General features: G+C 42.9%; 1 protein-coding gene across 1 annotated transcript in view; it reads right to left on the reverse strand.

Moving 5' to 3' along the window:
• The window catches only part of hspg2 (heparan sulfate proteoglycan 2), a 103192-nt gene that overhangs the window by 56937 nt on the left and 29188 nt on the right, over window positions 1-17067 (reverse strand). Inside the window, exons 2-6 of the mRNA XM_061057992.1 lie at window positions 16072-16201; window positions 15470-15529; window positions 950-1059; window positions 709-767; window positions 272-444 (exon numbers count right to left, since the gene is read on the reverse strand). Of these exons, the coding sequence (XP_060913975.1) occupies window positions 272-444; window positions 709-767; window positions 950-1059; window positions 15470-15529; window positions 16072-16201 (532 nt within the window). The remainder of the gene's footprint in view (window positions 1-271; window positions 445-708; window positions 768-949; window positions 1060-15469; window positions 15530-16071; window positions 16202-17067) is intronic.

The raw sequence follows: 17067 nt of genomic DNA on the forward strand, positions 1-17067 counted from the left end.
TGCTGATAAGTTGATTTTTGTGCACTGTCCTCAATCAAAAATGTCCTTCCAAATTTTTCCCAAACCATTTTCTTTTCAGATGCTGATCAATTGAGAAGGAGAGACTTCAAACCACTTGTGAGATTCCCTGAATATAAACGTCTTAAGTAGTAAGAAATAGTAGTGAGACTTTCATCCTGAGCGTGATGTCAGAGGAAAATGGCTGCCTTGTAAATAAGGTCAGTTCTTAACTTAGCTAAGTGGTGTCCCTTTTTTTCTCTGGAGGTCTTACCTTCGCCGAGCCGTCTGAATTGAAAGCCCTGAACTGACGTGACATAGGAAGCGATGGCTCCCTCCTTCACCACGTTGTACAGCACGCTGCGGATCTGGTCGTCGTTGTTGTTGTAGTCCGAACCCACGTCCAACTCCACAAACACGTCCACGCCGTCCTCTCTTATCATCTTCCTGCAGCGAGAAAGGCAATGCCTGGTGAGACTCCTAACTGTTGGAAGTGCACTACAGATGGTTAAAGCTCTCTAGAGGTAACTTTGGATGTCCTTTAGAGGGATTACTCACTCCTGATTAATTACTGACTACAGGCCTCGTGCAGTTTGGAAAAAAGGGAAAATAAATATCACCTGTGCCAAAGTGAGACACCCAGGCAGCACACAGCTGCAGGGTATCCACTTTGGGTGTCACAAGGAGTGATTTAAGGATTGGTGTTCTTACTTAATGAGGACAACGCTGACTGTCTGGACACCTGGAATCCTGTTGTAGTCCGACTCCAGCTGTGGGAGGGAAACAAAAACTCAGTTCAAGTTGAAATAAACAATCTGGAGCCTCACATTCAGGCATAAAGTCACAGATACTTAAATCAAAGCCATAAAAAACATGCCTGAACCTTATAAGGTAACGTTAGCTAGTGTACTGTAGAGGTCTACAATGAGGGGAAAAAAAAAAAAAGACGTACTGTGTCCACCACTGCTTCAGAGATCTCATTAAAAGCTGGTGAGAAGATGTCCTCGAGCTCGGGGCCGTAGACGAGGGAGTCGGTGAAGTTGACGAGAGCTCTGTAATAAACTAGAAAACACAGAAAGAGGAGGAGAGTCTGTCAGTCAGCCGAACCACACAATAACAGAAAAACGACCACAGGCTCAGTATTAACATCCATCTGTTGCCGGGGTTTGGATATTATAAGCCAGATTCAAGTCGTTAACTTCATTAAAGATGAAGTGATATGGGTAACTGTTTGGGAATTATTTCCCCAAGGAAAGCTTCTGGGTTACTGCCTCAGAAAAGAGCACGTCTGTGGCTTCAATAGGAGCCACATACAAATTAAGGAATCTATTTCCATATCTCATATGTGGTATAGTCCGTGCTAAAACCGACCACTGCAGCGTTGCACCACACATTTGCCCTAAGAGGAGCAACACGCTGACACAGGCATGCTCTAGACCCCGATACTCAGATATAACTATCAAACTAAAGTACTGAGGCATGTCCTCCTATTAGTGTGTCTTTCTGATAGTCACAGACCTTGAAACACATTCCCAACATGCTCGGAAATAGCGGCAGACGGCTGCTGATAAAGGCCCATTGTTTCAAAAGACAGACCTGAGTTCACTGTCTGAAACCAAAATCAATGCAAACACTCAGATACACAGTGCGTGGATATCAGCCAAAAAGCACCGAGGCCACATGTTTGCAGCAGACCTCCCGATTGAACGCCGATGATATCAGAGCGCTTGGAAGGTAAGTGGGAGTTTGAGTCAGCATCAATATTGTGCCAGGAGCTGCAGAGGAAGAGGGAGACAATCCTCTGTGAATGGCTGTGTGAGGGAAGCTCAACATTCCCTCCAAATGTATCAAATCAACAGACGTCAGGCTGCTGTAACGGACGTTATCAGGGGTCTACAAAGTGACATTAATCAAATGATTCACTTTAAAACATGTAGCTGGTTTTACATCTACAGTGTCTCTGCTACAGTGTCCTTGAGTTAACTCCTCAACCAAGAAAACAAGCTACACTGTGACTGGCTCTGCCCTCTAATCACTCTGACCGTAAAAATATCTTCTTCTCTCTGCTCTCTTGTAGCACTCATATCACACTGCAAAGAAAAAAAAAGAATCCACCCATCTACTTTATATGTGGATAGAAACAGATGCAATTTTTACATCTGCCTGTCTTGTAAACTAAGCACGCTTTATAATTACGTAAAGCCATTCCTGTGTTGTATTATGACGTTATGTACAAGAGGTAACCATGCTCAGGCCCGATTTGTCCTGGATCAGTGTGAGGGCAGGCTAGCGGGGGGGAATGGGGAGGGGGGGACAATCGTGCTCAAGCACGGTACCGGACAACTTGGCCTAGAGTGAGTGCGCCCTAATACAGGTAAGGGTTTTACAGGGGGGAAAAAATCACCAGCTACATACATGGGGGCTTAAATAGAGAGCGATTGAGCTGGAACAAAAATACACTACTCAATTTTTTACAAATATGAAAGCTAATGTACTGACACTTTTTGTGTAAAAATGACAATAAAGGTGCATAATGGACACCAACAGAGATGGATACAATCAGCCTTGATATATAATGTATGTACTGTAACTATCGGCAACAGAGTCACAAACTCCGCTTTATTTTGTAAAAATGTTGCGATTGAAATGTCCACACATTAATAATGCTACTAACCCCAAGCACATCAGAGCCACTTTCAATTCCACACATCCAAACTAAGCTTGGCGTTTTATAGGATCAACTGCTTCTGAAGTTGTTCTTGAGCAGATTAGTTCAAGTAATCAACTTCACCAGTCCACTTATAGACAGACACTTGAAACCTGTTCTAATACTTTATATAACTATCATATAAAACATCTTCATGAGCTATTGGAGTTGTTTATTATCTTCCAAAATGTCAGCTGTATTATTATAATTCCAATGTCACAGGCTTAGCCCATGAAACTTAAAATAGCTCAGGCCCGCAGGGTGCCCCGTTCGCACACTACTGCCAACACTTTGTTAGGACTGGCCTGCCAGCCTCTGATTTCAGGCTGGCAGTGTGGGTTTTAGGGAGGAAGTCAATATTTGTACTGTCTTTTGCAGTCAGATGCTACTTGCAATGCCAAAAGCAAAGAGTCATGTTCTAAATTGGCATCTGCTGAGCCCCTGGTTGCACACATGCATTGTCAACGCTATGCTAATAAGGAATCTACACAAACACGCGTATAGCCTGTTGAGGATGTACCAACTCTTGTGTTGATCATTTCCTCCCTTTCCCTTCTCCTTTGATAATTACATATCTAAAGACATGTAGACTCTGACAGTAGGCATTTATCTTGCTTACCAGGACCCACTTAATTAAAAGTTGAAGATTTTGGGACTCACACTCGGGCTGTGTGCTTCTCTGTGTTTAAGGCCTGTGGGGAAACATGCTGCCTTACCCTCCACTGCCTGAGCTTTGGCTGGTAAACAGCTGGCCTCTCTAAACCTTCCTCTTTCCCTTCGCACAGCACTGGCACTACAAGGCGTCCCATTCCTAGTGAGCAAAAAGCCTCATTTAAGACAAAGTAAACTCAGCACTGCTTATGAAAACACACAGTGAGGCGAACGTGTAAGAGCAGAACTGCAGGCTTCAACACAGCCTGGCAGGGTGCCTGAGCTCTTGCTTCGCAGGCTGTTACTGTCAGACTTGTTGAAATAATTGTGAAGCCTGAAATGTGGAAACCAAAAGACAGGCAACATCAAAGTTATAGCCATCAAAGCGCCTCATTTGACCCGCACGTAATCTAATCACTTGAGTGGGTCCTCGCCGCCGGGCCTACAGCAGCTCGTAGCCGCAACTCTCTCTGTGTTTGCCCCCTTTGACGATACGGACAGGCGAGTGTGGAACTGCCGCCGCCTAAGATCCTTTGATTAGAGCCCCGGGTTGTGCCCTGCTGCTAACGAGCGGCTCTTATACTTCCAGACTCAGTCTCCTTTGCATCACTCACTGATTCGAGCAGAAGGGAAATCCCCTTGTCCAACTCGGCTATACAGCCAAGACTGATGGATCTGTCAAAGAGCACGGATATGATGAATTGGATTGAGAGGAAAGAAAAGGAGCATTCCACACTTTTAATTTTGAAAACTTCTTCAGCTGTTAAAGCCGTTCAGTAGGACTGTGGTGGCTTTGTGCAATGGGCCCCCTCTGAACACATAGAGGCCTATGTAGAAGACAAAGACTTGATTGAGCAGCGAGCCCAGCCTGGCCTTTAAAGCCAAGCCGCATTGGGCTTGACCTTCAACCCCCAAGGTAGCGCCCACAACATCAGCCTGGCACCACCCGAGCCATTTAGAGAGGGAGCGCCAGAATCCATAACAACAAGGCCCAAACCACACCACCTCAAATATCCCATAAATAAATATTCAATATTTCATTTTTTTCCCCACCAAATGGCTTTTCTTCCTTCTCTGACTCATATTCATCTCCTTCTTAATCCCCCTCTGCCTTACTGCAATATATTCATATACCAACTGCCTCTGTATCAGCCTAACTCTTGTAGACAGGACCCCTGCTACTTAACCCTTTTGTTGGTGCTCTGCCAAACAACTCTGTCTCCAAGTCCACTCATTGCCCTCTGGGGAACTTCATAGCTTTGCAGTTAAGCTCGCTCTGTTGTGCTCTCCCACGGTTTGCAATGTAAGCATTAAAAACCAATATTGTGTATTAACTTGGACTCTTCTCAAAAAGGTGGTCCAATTAGCGTTGTCACGATTCTGGAACTTTAATATTACGTTTGATACTATTCATATAAAATGATATCAAAATCTGTTTCGACACCATTGCAAACAAGGAAATCCTTGACAACCAATTTCTTGATTTAAAGAGCCACAAATTACAAGGAAACTCCTGCACACTATCTAAATGGCAAAAAAACATTGGCAACATTTAGGAATCGTTGCCTACATGCCCATTTTAAAGTATCTCAGTTATCACTCGTCATGTAGTTGAACCAACCTGTGAAACTGAATGGACTGTTTCTCTTGCTGCAGCTTTTGGCCAAAAATATAACTGAAGATCTGTAGTTTTTTTTTGTTTGTTTTTAAGCTTTGGTACTTTTCGATCACATCAAACGTCAAAATAAGATTGTATAGTTTAAAAAATAAATGGCATTGAAAAGTATCAAATGTATTGACACATTTGACCTTACTTCCAATACCATTTTTTCCTTCCTGATACATAAACTTGTGCACCAGCCAATGATGAGGACCAATACCTGAGGGACACTAAATAATGTGGCACAAGGCCCACTAACTCTGTCTGGTGCTTCCTCTCAAACCAAAGCCTCGCCTCCTGCCATATCGCTGTTCACTGAGTACACTTGAAGATATTTGTATCTGTTACAGAACAACTCTTTTTTCCACACTGTATGTAATCTGTGAGAAAGCTGGTTTGAATCAATGGGACAAGACATCTGCGTGAGGTTAAAATTACAAAACGCACTTTTCAAATTAAATCGTGGAATGCATTTCTGCAAGTGTTGGCAGTCCAGAGAGATGAACAGCTACACTAAATGTCATTCCAATTTATCTTTTTCTTTTCAGCTGGAAACGTCAGCGTTGTCACTCGAGTGAGATAAACTGCAGCATTACTCGATGGAACAACCCCATAATTTTCCCTTGGCACCAGAAAGCACTGGGAGACGCCTGCAAGACACTTGGAAAAACAGACTCGCTGGACTCAATCACTGCATGCCCGAGCTGAGTCTTCCTTGGAATGTTATCTGAGAGTGTGTTTGGAAATGAGAGTGCATAACTGAGCGAAGCAGGTGACTGTAGAGTGTGCCAAAGACAAGAGAGGAGAGAAACTGCAGCTTCAATAAAAAAGGAAGGAAGTGCTTGAGGACTTACTGTAGTCTGGTTCGTGGGGGCTCTGTATGTTCCCCAGATATGAAGAGTCCAACGAGTGTACTATGGCAAGCAATAAAGGCAGAGGAGCAAAGAGCAAGAGACAGAGGGGGAAGCGACGTGACGCAAAGGTCAACAGGGCACAAACAGGTCAAGGATCGAACAAGAAAAGCGACACAAAGACCAAGGGAGAAGGATCGAGTTAGCAAGGCAGTTGCAGAGAGGTTACAGTTTCAGGAATGTTAGAAAGGAAATGATTGGAAGCGAGGAGAGAAAATAGAAAGTGACAATCAGAAAGAGAGCTGCCGTAAGAGGTAACAGGAAACAAGGACATATCAAGAACTGGTTAAAACAAACAGGCTTAATCTGTTCAAAAGTGTTGAAAGTGTTAAGGACAATACATGCACTGTATGAAACATGGACATAGTCACCCATTGGTTTCTGAAGAAGCGTCATGAAACCAAAACAATGGTGGTCGCCGAGTTGGAAATGCTGACTCAAACTAATTTCTGGCTAATCAAGAAGCAGGCAAAGAGCTGGACTAGAAGCAGGCCAAATAGATATCTGCTTGAGAGCCTTCAGCGCATCAATTAGCTAGCATATTCCAAGGCTTGATAACAACACAATTTAGCTTAAGGACAGCCTAGCCTTCTCTCAAACATCAGTCAAACCATCCAAGCCCTTTACGATGTTTAACTCTTAGGCTTAATATAATTGACAGAGAAGTGATGTAAAAATTCAACCTCTATACAATTCTCACCAATAAAGAAATTATTTATAGAGAGCTGTAAACATGTTTATATCTGCAGTAAAAAAAAGGTGTTTTAAAATGGGCCATCATGGTGATTCCTTGGCTTTTGCAGCCAGCGTCGACTGAACACTTGAAGGTTTGCAGTTTTTCAAACATTGGCATTGGCTGTATTAATCAACACCAGAGTTTGCTCTTGAAAATACAGACAGAAGTGAAGACAGATTTATCACAATTTTGTGAGCAGCTGGATCTGTCTGTATCAATTCCGGTTTAGGATTATCAACTGTCCCACTGATCAATAACATTCACGGGTTTAGAGCTGTGGTCAGTAGAACAATGGGTCCTGTGGTTTTTTGTTGACTAATGACTGTTAACAGTGTCTGTCTACAAACACACAAGGAAGTCTGCTTGCATGACAGTGTCAAGGTGAACAGGTCAAAGGGCAACGCTTTTTAAACGACTCCTCTTCAGTTCAACAGAACAAAGAGGATATCCTACGATCCAAACACTCATTCCACCCACTGCTCTCCACATCTCTGCTGTCCACCCTGGGGCTTTGCAGCGGTGCAGGGAGGAGCTACATCCTGTTTTTCCTCCTAAATGGAAAGAACTAAACACCATAATGACAACTTTTTCACCAAAGTCAGGCCTGTTACGCTGGCACAGGCAACAATGACCATGTTATGTTTTTGTGGTGACTCATTTATTCTCCCAACACTTTGAAGGCTGCAGACATGCACTGAAATGTCAACTGAGGAGACTCCTTGAACATTGTTGGGTTTTATGAGAGGATCCCTTGTGCAAAGCCGGACTTTATTGTGCTGCATTTCAATAAAAATGGGACTATGATCTTTGTTGATAAATATGGATTTGACAAAATGCTTTATTTTGTATCCCTTATTCCTGCACTGTGCTTTCAAGGCAGACTTTTACTCTCTGATCCAGATTCTGTTTAAGTCCACTCCATAAACTTCCACAGACAGCTGTAAACAACTTTTCCTTCATAATCAAGGAAAGGTGCTGGATCCAGCTGCTTCACAGCTGCACCTAAAAGACACATGTGGCCTATCATGCATTATCACTGTAGCTGGGGCAGGTTCTAAAAATAGGTGTTGATTCTTTTAGATTTTGTATAAAAGTCTTGATGCCAGTTGCTACAGTCAGGTGAAGAACGGGTAAATAAGAGGAAGCCACATATGAAACAAGCTGAACTGTTTTCAGCACAATACATGCCGTTTAAGCACAGTTTAGCAGTTTAGTACAGGCAAAGCTCAGTGCAGTTTAGGGATGATTATAGACAGATCCAGAATAACTTAAAACAATAATTAAAATGTATTTACATTTTTTGTCCCGCATCATCTCTACAAAATGGAGAAAAAAATTGTATATAGGCTGTTTCTTGTTAAACTGGCCAAAATCCACTATAATGACTGGAGCCATGCGTAATCAGCACATGTGGACCAAAGACTAGCGGTGCTAGCACTGCTAATGTTAGCTACACTCAGAAAATGTATTTGATGCCGTATACCCGCATGCACAGACAATTCTGTTTAACCATGTTGAATAAATTGAGCTCAAATTTGACTGTTTTCTAAGCTTCCGACTAGTAAAAACTTAAATCAATGGTTCACATACAAATGTGGTTCCAAAAGTGGTGGGTGTTACCAATAAAAAAAATCCACTCAGACATGACTCAAAAGTGGAGAAAGAACCACAAAGGTCTTCGACTGGTCAACAGAGTTGTCACTTCTTGCCAGTAAACCCAATGAAAAGGCTCAAATCTCCCAGAAAAGGCAACTTGGAGGCTTGACGCTCAATTATTTTTTACTGCGTTTGCGTGTTTCTTTAGAGTCTATTTGTGACAAATCCTTCCGGGATCAACCCCACATATATTTAAAAGTATTGTCTGAGGTAGAGAGGACGCCACAGATGAAGGGTTTAGAATGTAAGTTTGTGTTTCAAGGATGCTTCTGGACCCAAAGTGTTTGGTGGAAATACGCTTTACAGAGCTGTGTCCTGCAAACTGGTCAAAACATTTCAAGGGAACAAAGTCCAGCCAGGAAACAATGGACAGAAAACTTGCCGCAAGAACCGCAAGAACAGTCACCGAGACTAATTAAAGCTAATGAAATATCCGCTACTTCAAAGGCTGCAGATATGTTGTGATCCGTGTCAGAGTCAGAAAGGGGAGTACGAGCCGGAGAGAAAAGGGGAAACAGCTTCATTAGAACTTCTTTTATGTGCTGATCAGGCCATGACTGAAACAAGGCAGTCACTGTAAAGGAGCAGAAACAGATGGTCAGGATAGATAGCTCTCTTCCTACCTAACAAGCGACACAGAAAGATTTCATTTGAAATGTAAAGATTAGTTTCAACTGCAAGATTATTTCCCCAAGGATGAGGAACCTTAGAGGAACTCCCAGTACTATATTTAACCCCCCCCAAAAAAAGTCCCTTTGAAAAGTTAGCACACAATTTATCTTCCAAGAAAGAAAATAGTCCCTAGAGAGGTATTATTTGATAATGATATTCTCTAGTGCCCAACCAGGAAGCCACTACTTACTGTGAAGCTTTATCCAAATAAACTCTCAGATCTGGGAAAATAATAAGGGACAACTGGAGTGAATACCCTTAAAATGACCACACTCTCCAATTAAGGACTTGAAGACCCGTACTTTCTATTACCCAGTTTAAGGTATTCTATTTTGTTTGCAGCATTGATGAACCCAAATGGCATCAAAATGAGCCCGTCTTTGACTCTGCCCTGAGGGGGGAAAAAATCAAATAGCAGCACTTACTTTCTTTCTATGTAACATCTCTTTCCTAGAGGAGAGGCATCGGCAAGTTCTCCATGACGACACATTTCTGTTGGTACAACAGAGTGGTGCATCATGGGACTAGGTGCAGAACTAAGGCTTAAGATTAATAGTGTTTAATAGTTCTCCCAGAATTTTCGCACTGAGCTGCATGTGTAAACACAAACACAAATATTTCACCCTGACTTTATCGTTAATATTTCCTGTCGGCCACACTGTTGAATTTCCCCGCGACAAGTGGGGGTGAGCCAATGTGAGAATGCAGCAGGAAATAATCAGGAGAATTCACCACAACTGAGTGGAAGAGGGAGATGTTTAACTTGCCAACTGGTGCTGTCTCCGTGCACACAATGAAACTGTGACTACGTCCAATCACAGGAAGCTTTGACAGAAACTCTGATGCCTCATCCGCTACATTCATGGCATCTTTTATGTTGCGTATTGCCTTTGGAGACCCCCAACTCCTCCCGGCCGACAGGAAATATTTATACCGAAGTGAGGGATGTGTGTGAAAGAGCGACTCAGCAAGATCTTAGGGGCAAGCTGACTGAAAGTTTCTAGAATTTTCAGGAGTGCATGTGTGGAAAGGGCTCAAGTCAAATCAGCAGTCTGTCAAATCAAGACAACCCTTAGACACACTGTCACTTATCTGTTTGTGAAAGGAGACAAATATCGGTGGTGGATTTAAACAAACATGCCCTTCAACTTCACAGCTCTGGTGTTCAGTCTGCTCTGCTACAACCGCCTTCCTCACAAAAAGGAGTGAGACATCTGATAACGAGAGGCTCGTTCCTTCCTATATGCTAGGGCCAATGTGTGACCACCTTGAGGGCCCCCAGTAGAGAAACAATAAAGACCTCACCAAAATAACTGCAGCTGCCAGGACTTGTCCCTCTGGGAGTATATGACACACAGGGGGACACACAAACACACACACACACACACACACACTCACTCAGTGCCAGCGATATCTCACAAACTGCCCCATGAAGAAATACCACATGGGTGGCCCTGCCCACCGCCCCCTGACCAAACTGATGGACAGGCAACATTACCCTGATGCATGGACCACCTCCACTGCAACATCTGCTCTCCTCCAAAGACAACGCAAGGATACGTGTGTGGATTGTGTTTTCTCAGCTAGCAACTGATGCGATTAGGAGTCCAGGCCAGCTGAGGCGACACAAGAATGCAGTAACCTGTCAGTGAGTCTGCTTTACTCCGGTCCTTGTAGATCAAGGACGGCACAAGGTTGAAGCCAATTTTCCTCTGAGGACTAAACACAGGACTTATAGCTCTACTTAGCCTTTCCTCGAATTGACTGAGAAAACTCCCAAGCTTCATGTTTAATCTCAAATCAACATGTCAATGAGCGCTGACGTGGTTCATGTCACTAAATATTCTTCTCCTTGCTAGCTTGGTATCTGACCAAATATGCAATGTTTAATGTTAAAATGATCTCTGTTCAAAGACACAGAGAGCAGCAGTTTATTTGGCCCTGAGGTTTGTGTTTCAGCATTGAGATGTATTAGCGTCTCTTTGCAGTCTGTTTACATTGAAAAATCGTTTTATCACTAGTTCTGACGTTAGCTCCCTTTCAGTTCTGCGTATCTCGGAAACTAACAAGCCCCAAAGGGTGTTTAGTTTTCTATGAGAACTGGCAACCAAGACGTGAAACAGAAAGGGATGGGTGGGTGCAGTGGGGAGACAGGAGGGGAGGGGGAAGCTGAGGTACGAAAACGGTGTGTCCAAAGAGAGAATCTGGTCTAAAAATCTGACTAAGACGATTCCAAGCTTTTTTTTTTTCAAGGTCGTCAAACTACGTCTTTTTATTGTTTTGATTGACGGACTCCTTGTGGCAGGACTGAAATAATGTGCGTCAAAGTCCTCACATTATTCTATAAAAGATTAAGATCCTGCATGAATTGGTTCTTGATGTTCTCATCTAGTTTTATGATAACTCTCCCCTAGACCAACCAGACCAACTTGGAGTTGTACCAATTCTTGTTGTATCGTTTTGACAAGTTGACCACAATCAAACATATCAACAACATTTTCTCAGCACAGTAAAACATTAAAAATATAAAATAAGTTCAAACTCAGAGAGAAATCTGCAGCCTAGAGATATGAATTCTCAAACATTTCATCCAAAATAAGCGATGGGAACAATTTAACCCCGGCAGACCCTTCAGAAACCATCCCTATTGCTAAGTGGACTTGCTAACCTTTGTTTCTTTGGTTTCCAAACAAAGTGGGTTATACCCAGGGTGCAATGAGAAAGCTTGTAAAGAAGCCAGCAGAACAAGGAAATGCTCTCAGAGAGATAAGCTGGATTTTGTCTCCCAGAAATCTCTGCAGGGATCTGACCGTGTAGGTCAGGATGGGAGGTTAGGAGGACATGGGACGCAACCTCGGTATCTCTAGAGAAGATGTCAGACTATGATAAGGGAGCAACAAACTACAACAATGGACAAAAAGGTTTAAAATAGCCTCTTTTCGACAACAGTTTAGGCTCCAGATGTTTTAGAGCTTCAGTCTACGCTGCTGAGACATCAGGAAATGGGAATTCTTTTTACACTAACACAACAGGATATGAGGCATAATGGTGGCAACTGTACATCTCCAACTTTAAAGCAGTCCAGGGTGGAAGGAAGGCAGGCAGGGGCTTGGGTGAAGTGTCTGTCTGGACAGCCAACCGGACAAAAAAGTATTCCACATTCAGCACAGGAAACAGAATTTCCTTCCCATTGCTGTCGTGCTCAGAAATGGAAATAGCTCGCCCCCTCCGGACACAGAACCATGATCACACTGAGCACAATGCAAATGGCGAAAAGACAATATATTAACGACAGCCAAGCATAATCCCCACCTCAAACTGTTTAATTGTTCCCAATAAAGCAGAGCTGACCTTTATGTGGCTACAAAAGGCGGGAAGTTTATGGAAATAGAAGCAATAAACCAAGCTAATGGAGGGGATGTTTGGAGGCTCATGTCGCACCACAAATTGTGAGAACATTAACAAAATATATTCCCATCCTGTGCTGACAACAAAGAGCAAACTGGCTTTTGTTTTTCTTTGACTTTCAGATCCTTTTTGTGCATCTGTAACTGACAAACTGAGTCTGACCTGAGGTCTACAGTGCAAAAGAAGAAACACACACTTCATAATAACCTCAATATTGCTGCAGGAGGCTGACACAAAACTTTCAATCTGCAACGCTGTGCATGAAAGAAAAACACACCTCCTTACTAGTATGCCATAAATCAATCTATCTTTGAACCGGTACCTAAAAACAGACTCAACCTTCATTTCAACCTGTCACAATCGCATGCCGTCGACAACCAACACAATAATGCCGCCTGGCTCCTTTTACTACCTTAATGCAGTGAGGCCTCACAGCAGTGCTATTTCTGACAGTGGAGCGCATGATGCTATATGCCGCAGCTCTGATGTCAGCTCAAAGTGTCGCTACCAAAACAATTATTTCACCATGATGTAATCAGCTCCACTAACCTGTCAAGGCCAGCGTCTGGCACCGGGCAAACTAAGAAGCAGCAGCCATTAACAGGACTCTGCCTATAATAAGAAGGGAAATGATGTGACCTATCAGGATATTAGCATTTAATTGCTTTGGCAAATTCATTTCCTGCAGGCTGGGGAAGACAGGTAATATATTATTAATGTTGAGATTACCCTTACAATAGTTAGATACACTGAAAAAAGAAATCATATTGAGAATACACAGAGAGATATAGCACATAGATGTAGGGTGATTTTGAAGATGCTTGGTGTGTTTTTAGTTGTGTGTTAAGGGGTAAGGTGTTTTAGGTTCACAATGAGGCTGCCCCTCTCTGAAATATATTTCTACATCGCGGTCTGAAGAGACACTATATTGGGACTGGAAGACTTCCATTGGTCACTCAGCGTAGTCTGATTGTGTTTTCTCTATAGCTCCTTTCACACTGGACTGCAATCCCGAAACGTTCCCCAAAAGTCTGCAAGAGTTACGTTAGCTGATGTAGGCATGAAGCAGGTAATAGTCAGGTAAAGTAACCATGAGCAAGTGGGCGGTGGTGATGACCTTGATATTATGTCAGTGGTGCAAAAGAGGTGTGGTCTTCATGCAAGTAATGAAGCTGCTTTATTCTCTTTTCTGCTGGCCAGTGTGGTTTTTTTCCACTCTTTTGTTGATACTGTGAATAGGCCAATTATTAATGGTGTAGCATTGACATAAAGACAAAGAATATCATCATTGTGTCAGACTCTGTTGCTACGTCAGCCGTCTTGGATATGTTGTAAACACTACACTAGCCTTCTACACATTGTGATTCACCAGCTGCGCCATTACCTACCCTAAGTTTTACCTGCAATGGCGTAATATTGGTGTCCCGGTTCATTGCATTAAGGCGTTGCAGAAGTGCAAGAGGCACGGCGTGTAAACACAAAGCATGAGCTCCACATATACACACACACACACACACACACACTCAGACATGCACACACACACAAAAAGCGCTGTTTCACCCTACCGGCTGATGGCAGATCAGGAACAACTTCCACCGTTCCTCCTCTGTGCGTTACACATTTCAGATGAGGCCTAACGGGGGTAGAAATATCTCACCTTGATCTGGCGATATGGAAGCACCTACTGTGACTTCTGTAACATTCCTTTTTAAGCCATGTCTTGCCTCCCTCTGGGACAGGCTGTCAGGAAATATTTTAGACATTTTCAGGAGTGTGTGTGTAAAAGGGGCTTCAGAATTTGCTATGTGGCTGCTTACAGTATTGCAATGAAAAGGTTTGAGAGGAAATAAATGTTCCACCCCCCCCAGACCAACATTTGAAAAGGAACCTTCATAAAACTGTTGACAGGACATTTTAGATCAATACAGACTCTTTATATCAGTTTGGGACTGTAAACGTATTTAAAGAGGGGAGAAGTGTTTTCAAAATCTATGACATCATCCCAGTTTATAGTCTAAGCACCAAGCAGGAACTCACGGTCAGAGTCATTGTGACCAACACCATTGTGCATATATTCAGCGAGCTGCATACCTCCAAAGTAAACCTGGAAACTAGAAGGTTTTTGATGAAGGGTCCGGGCAAGTTATTCTTGCTGGACTGAACAGAAGCAGTCTTTTAGGTCCAGTATCCAGGCCGAGATAACACATCCATGGTTTTCCCCAAAAAGTTCACTTCAGTGGTGTTCATAGTGAGGACAACGTCAAGGCGATTGGAGATAGACCTACACTGTCAGTTTTTACAGACTCAAGCTTACATGCAGCTATTTAAATACTACCAGTGGATATCTGTGAGGCATCATTGGTGGCTTATGCAGAGCAGCATGCAGGAATATTCAGTGGAAAGGATACTGACAGTAACTCATAGTTGTCTGCAGCTTTGTTGTCTGCAATATAAAAACAGCTAATCACATCTAAAACAAGAGAGATGGACCAAGAGGTGAAGCGTAAAAAAGCAGCATCATGCATGATTTAAGAGCAAGACCAATCGTGCAACGTTTAATACATCACTTCATTTGTTCCCCCTGCTACTCTGCGTTGTGAGTTGCCTGAATATATATATATATATATATATATATATACTGACTATTAATACTTTTCAAGTTAAAAGTGCAGCAGTGAATGGATGGCAAAAACAGAGGCGCTCTGCTGCAGCTTTTACTGTTCATCTTGCTTTCGCGTATCTTATTGTGCTGTCGCCTCCGCCGCCTGGTTCAAAAAGATGAAAGAGGCGGAGAGGAGATGTTTACGTCTCAGAGGCGAAGCTGAAAAAGTGTGTTATGACCAGGACCAGGAGGGTGTAGCAGGATGTGAAGGCATCATAATTCAGACACAGATACACGTCACACACACACACACACACACACACACACACACACACACACACACACACACACACATGCAGCTAGAGGTTTAAGTCACTGATTAGGGAGATTAAGAGTGCTGATTGCTCCACCACACATTAACACAGTAAACAGCGATGTGTTAGATAATCATGATCTCTTGTTCCCTTACTTGTTGTCTCAGAGACTGGAGGCCATGGCGTGCTCCCATCATCCTCTCCACTGGGCAAATCTTTGAAGAAAGACAAAGGATATAACTATACAACATACATTTCACTGAGCTGTTTTGAGACATCTAAACCATAGACTGGTTGATCTGAATCTAGAGTATAAAGGGAGTTAAGATGCTTTCATTCGCTTCACCAGGATAACAGCAACTTTCATCTGAGTGAAGCCTCTGCTAGTTCACATAAAAACTCACATAAACCTCCTTTTTTTTTTTTACCTTTTTGGGCATTTTTGCATTAAATAGATAGGACAGCAGAAGAGAGGCAGGACTTTTTTGGAGGAGAGAGCGAGGGAAGACATGCAGCATAATTACAGATGAGCTAAATTTATCAAAAATAAATTATAAATTGTGCAGGTAAGTGTTCATATATAGAAAAGAAATCATCAAACATGTAGCTCATATCACATTTCTGAGCCGATGGTCTCTCATTTTAGAGCTTTGGAACGGGTTAACAATCCAAGTGATGCTTAATGAAAAACATCTCCCGTGAATTAAGTGCAGCTGTCGCTGTGGTTTTGCGGTAATCCGCCCTCAAAGAAGCCCACCTCCTGAAGCTTCATCAGCGGCAAAGTCCTCGTCGTCGTCCAGTAAGCTCCGACCCGCCTGGACATCTTTCTCCGCCTCCAAGTCCTCTGGCAGAGGGACCTCTCCCCACACCTTGGAGGCCTGAGTCACCTGCAACAAACAGAGAGAGAGATTTATAGGGGTTGAAGTCTCCGCGGAGAAAGGCTACACCCAGTGCTACACATGAACCCTGGAGGGGTGGAGGGAAAACAAAAGCTGAGACAGGAAACGGGGCATTGTGATGTGTTTACTTTTACCATTCATTATCTCTTAGAGGTCCTCTCAAAGGCTCACGTGCAAATAAAAGTTAATGTAAAGAGGCCATTCATTGCTTTTTTTGCTGCACATTTGTCAAAGGAACTCCACTATTTTCATTTCTAGCCTTAACTGCGGAAGTTGTCCAAAGACATGCACAGCTGACTGCAGTGTCCCACATATGAATACACACGTAAGCACACGCAAAAATGCACACACACTCTTCAAAACACTCTCAAAGCCAGAGGGAAGCTGAGATCAGAATGACACAAATCTGTTTAAGTATGCTTTAAACTCCGTCCCCCTTGGGTGAAAAGAAAAAAATATCCAGCATTCCACAACCAATCCTTTCCAATCAGCTCTTTCACTGGAATTAGGAAGGAGTCTACCACGGAAACATTATGTCACCTAAAGCAGCATTATGTCACCTAGAGCAGCAGTATAAACATGTCCAATAAAGCAGCACCTCAGAGGAAAAGGTGATTCAAATCCTGTGATCATCGTCTAATTCAGCGTGTTATATGAATTAATCAATAGCAGGGGTGTTACTGGAGAGACAATGCTTGGCTCCAGCTCACTGTTGGGTTATGGTTCATACAGATTTAAACACATACAGATCACAGGGGCTTTTATAATTTATTGGTACCCAACCCAAGGAATCCAAAGCACCAAATCAGAAAACACTTGCTTATGTTTTGATCCGTCAAAGTTCTTGCATTTAA

Source organism: Labrus mixtus, chromosome 15, assembly GCF_963584025.1.
Source record: "Labrus mixtus chromosome 15, fLabMix1.1, whole genome shotgun sequence".
NCBI classification, from domain to species: domain Eukaryota; kingdom Metazoa; phylum Chordata; class Actinopteri; order Labriformes; family Labridae; genus Labrus; species Labrus mixtus.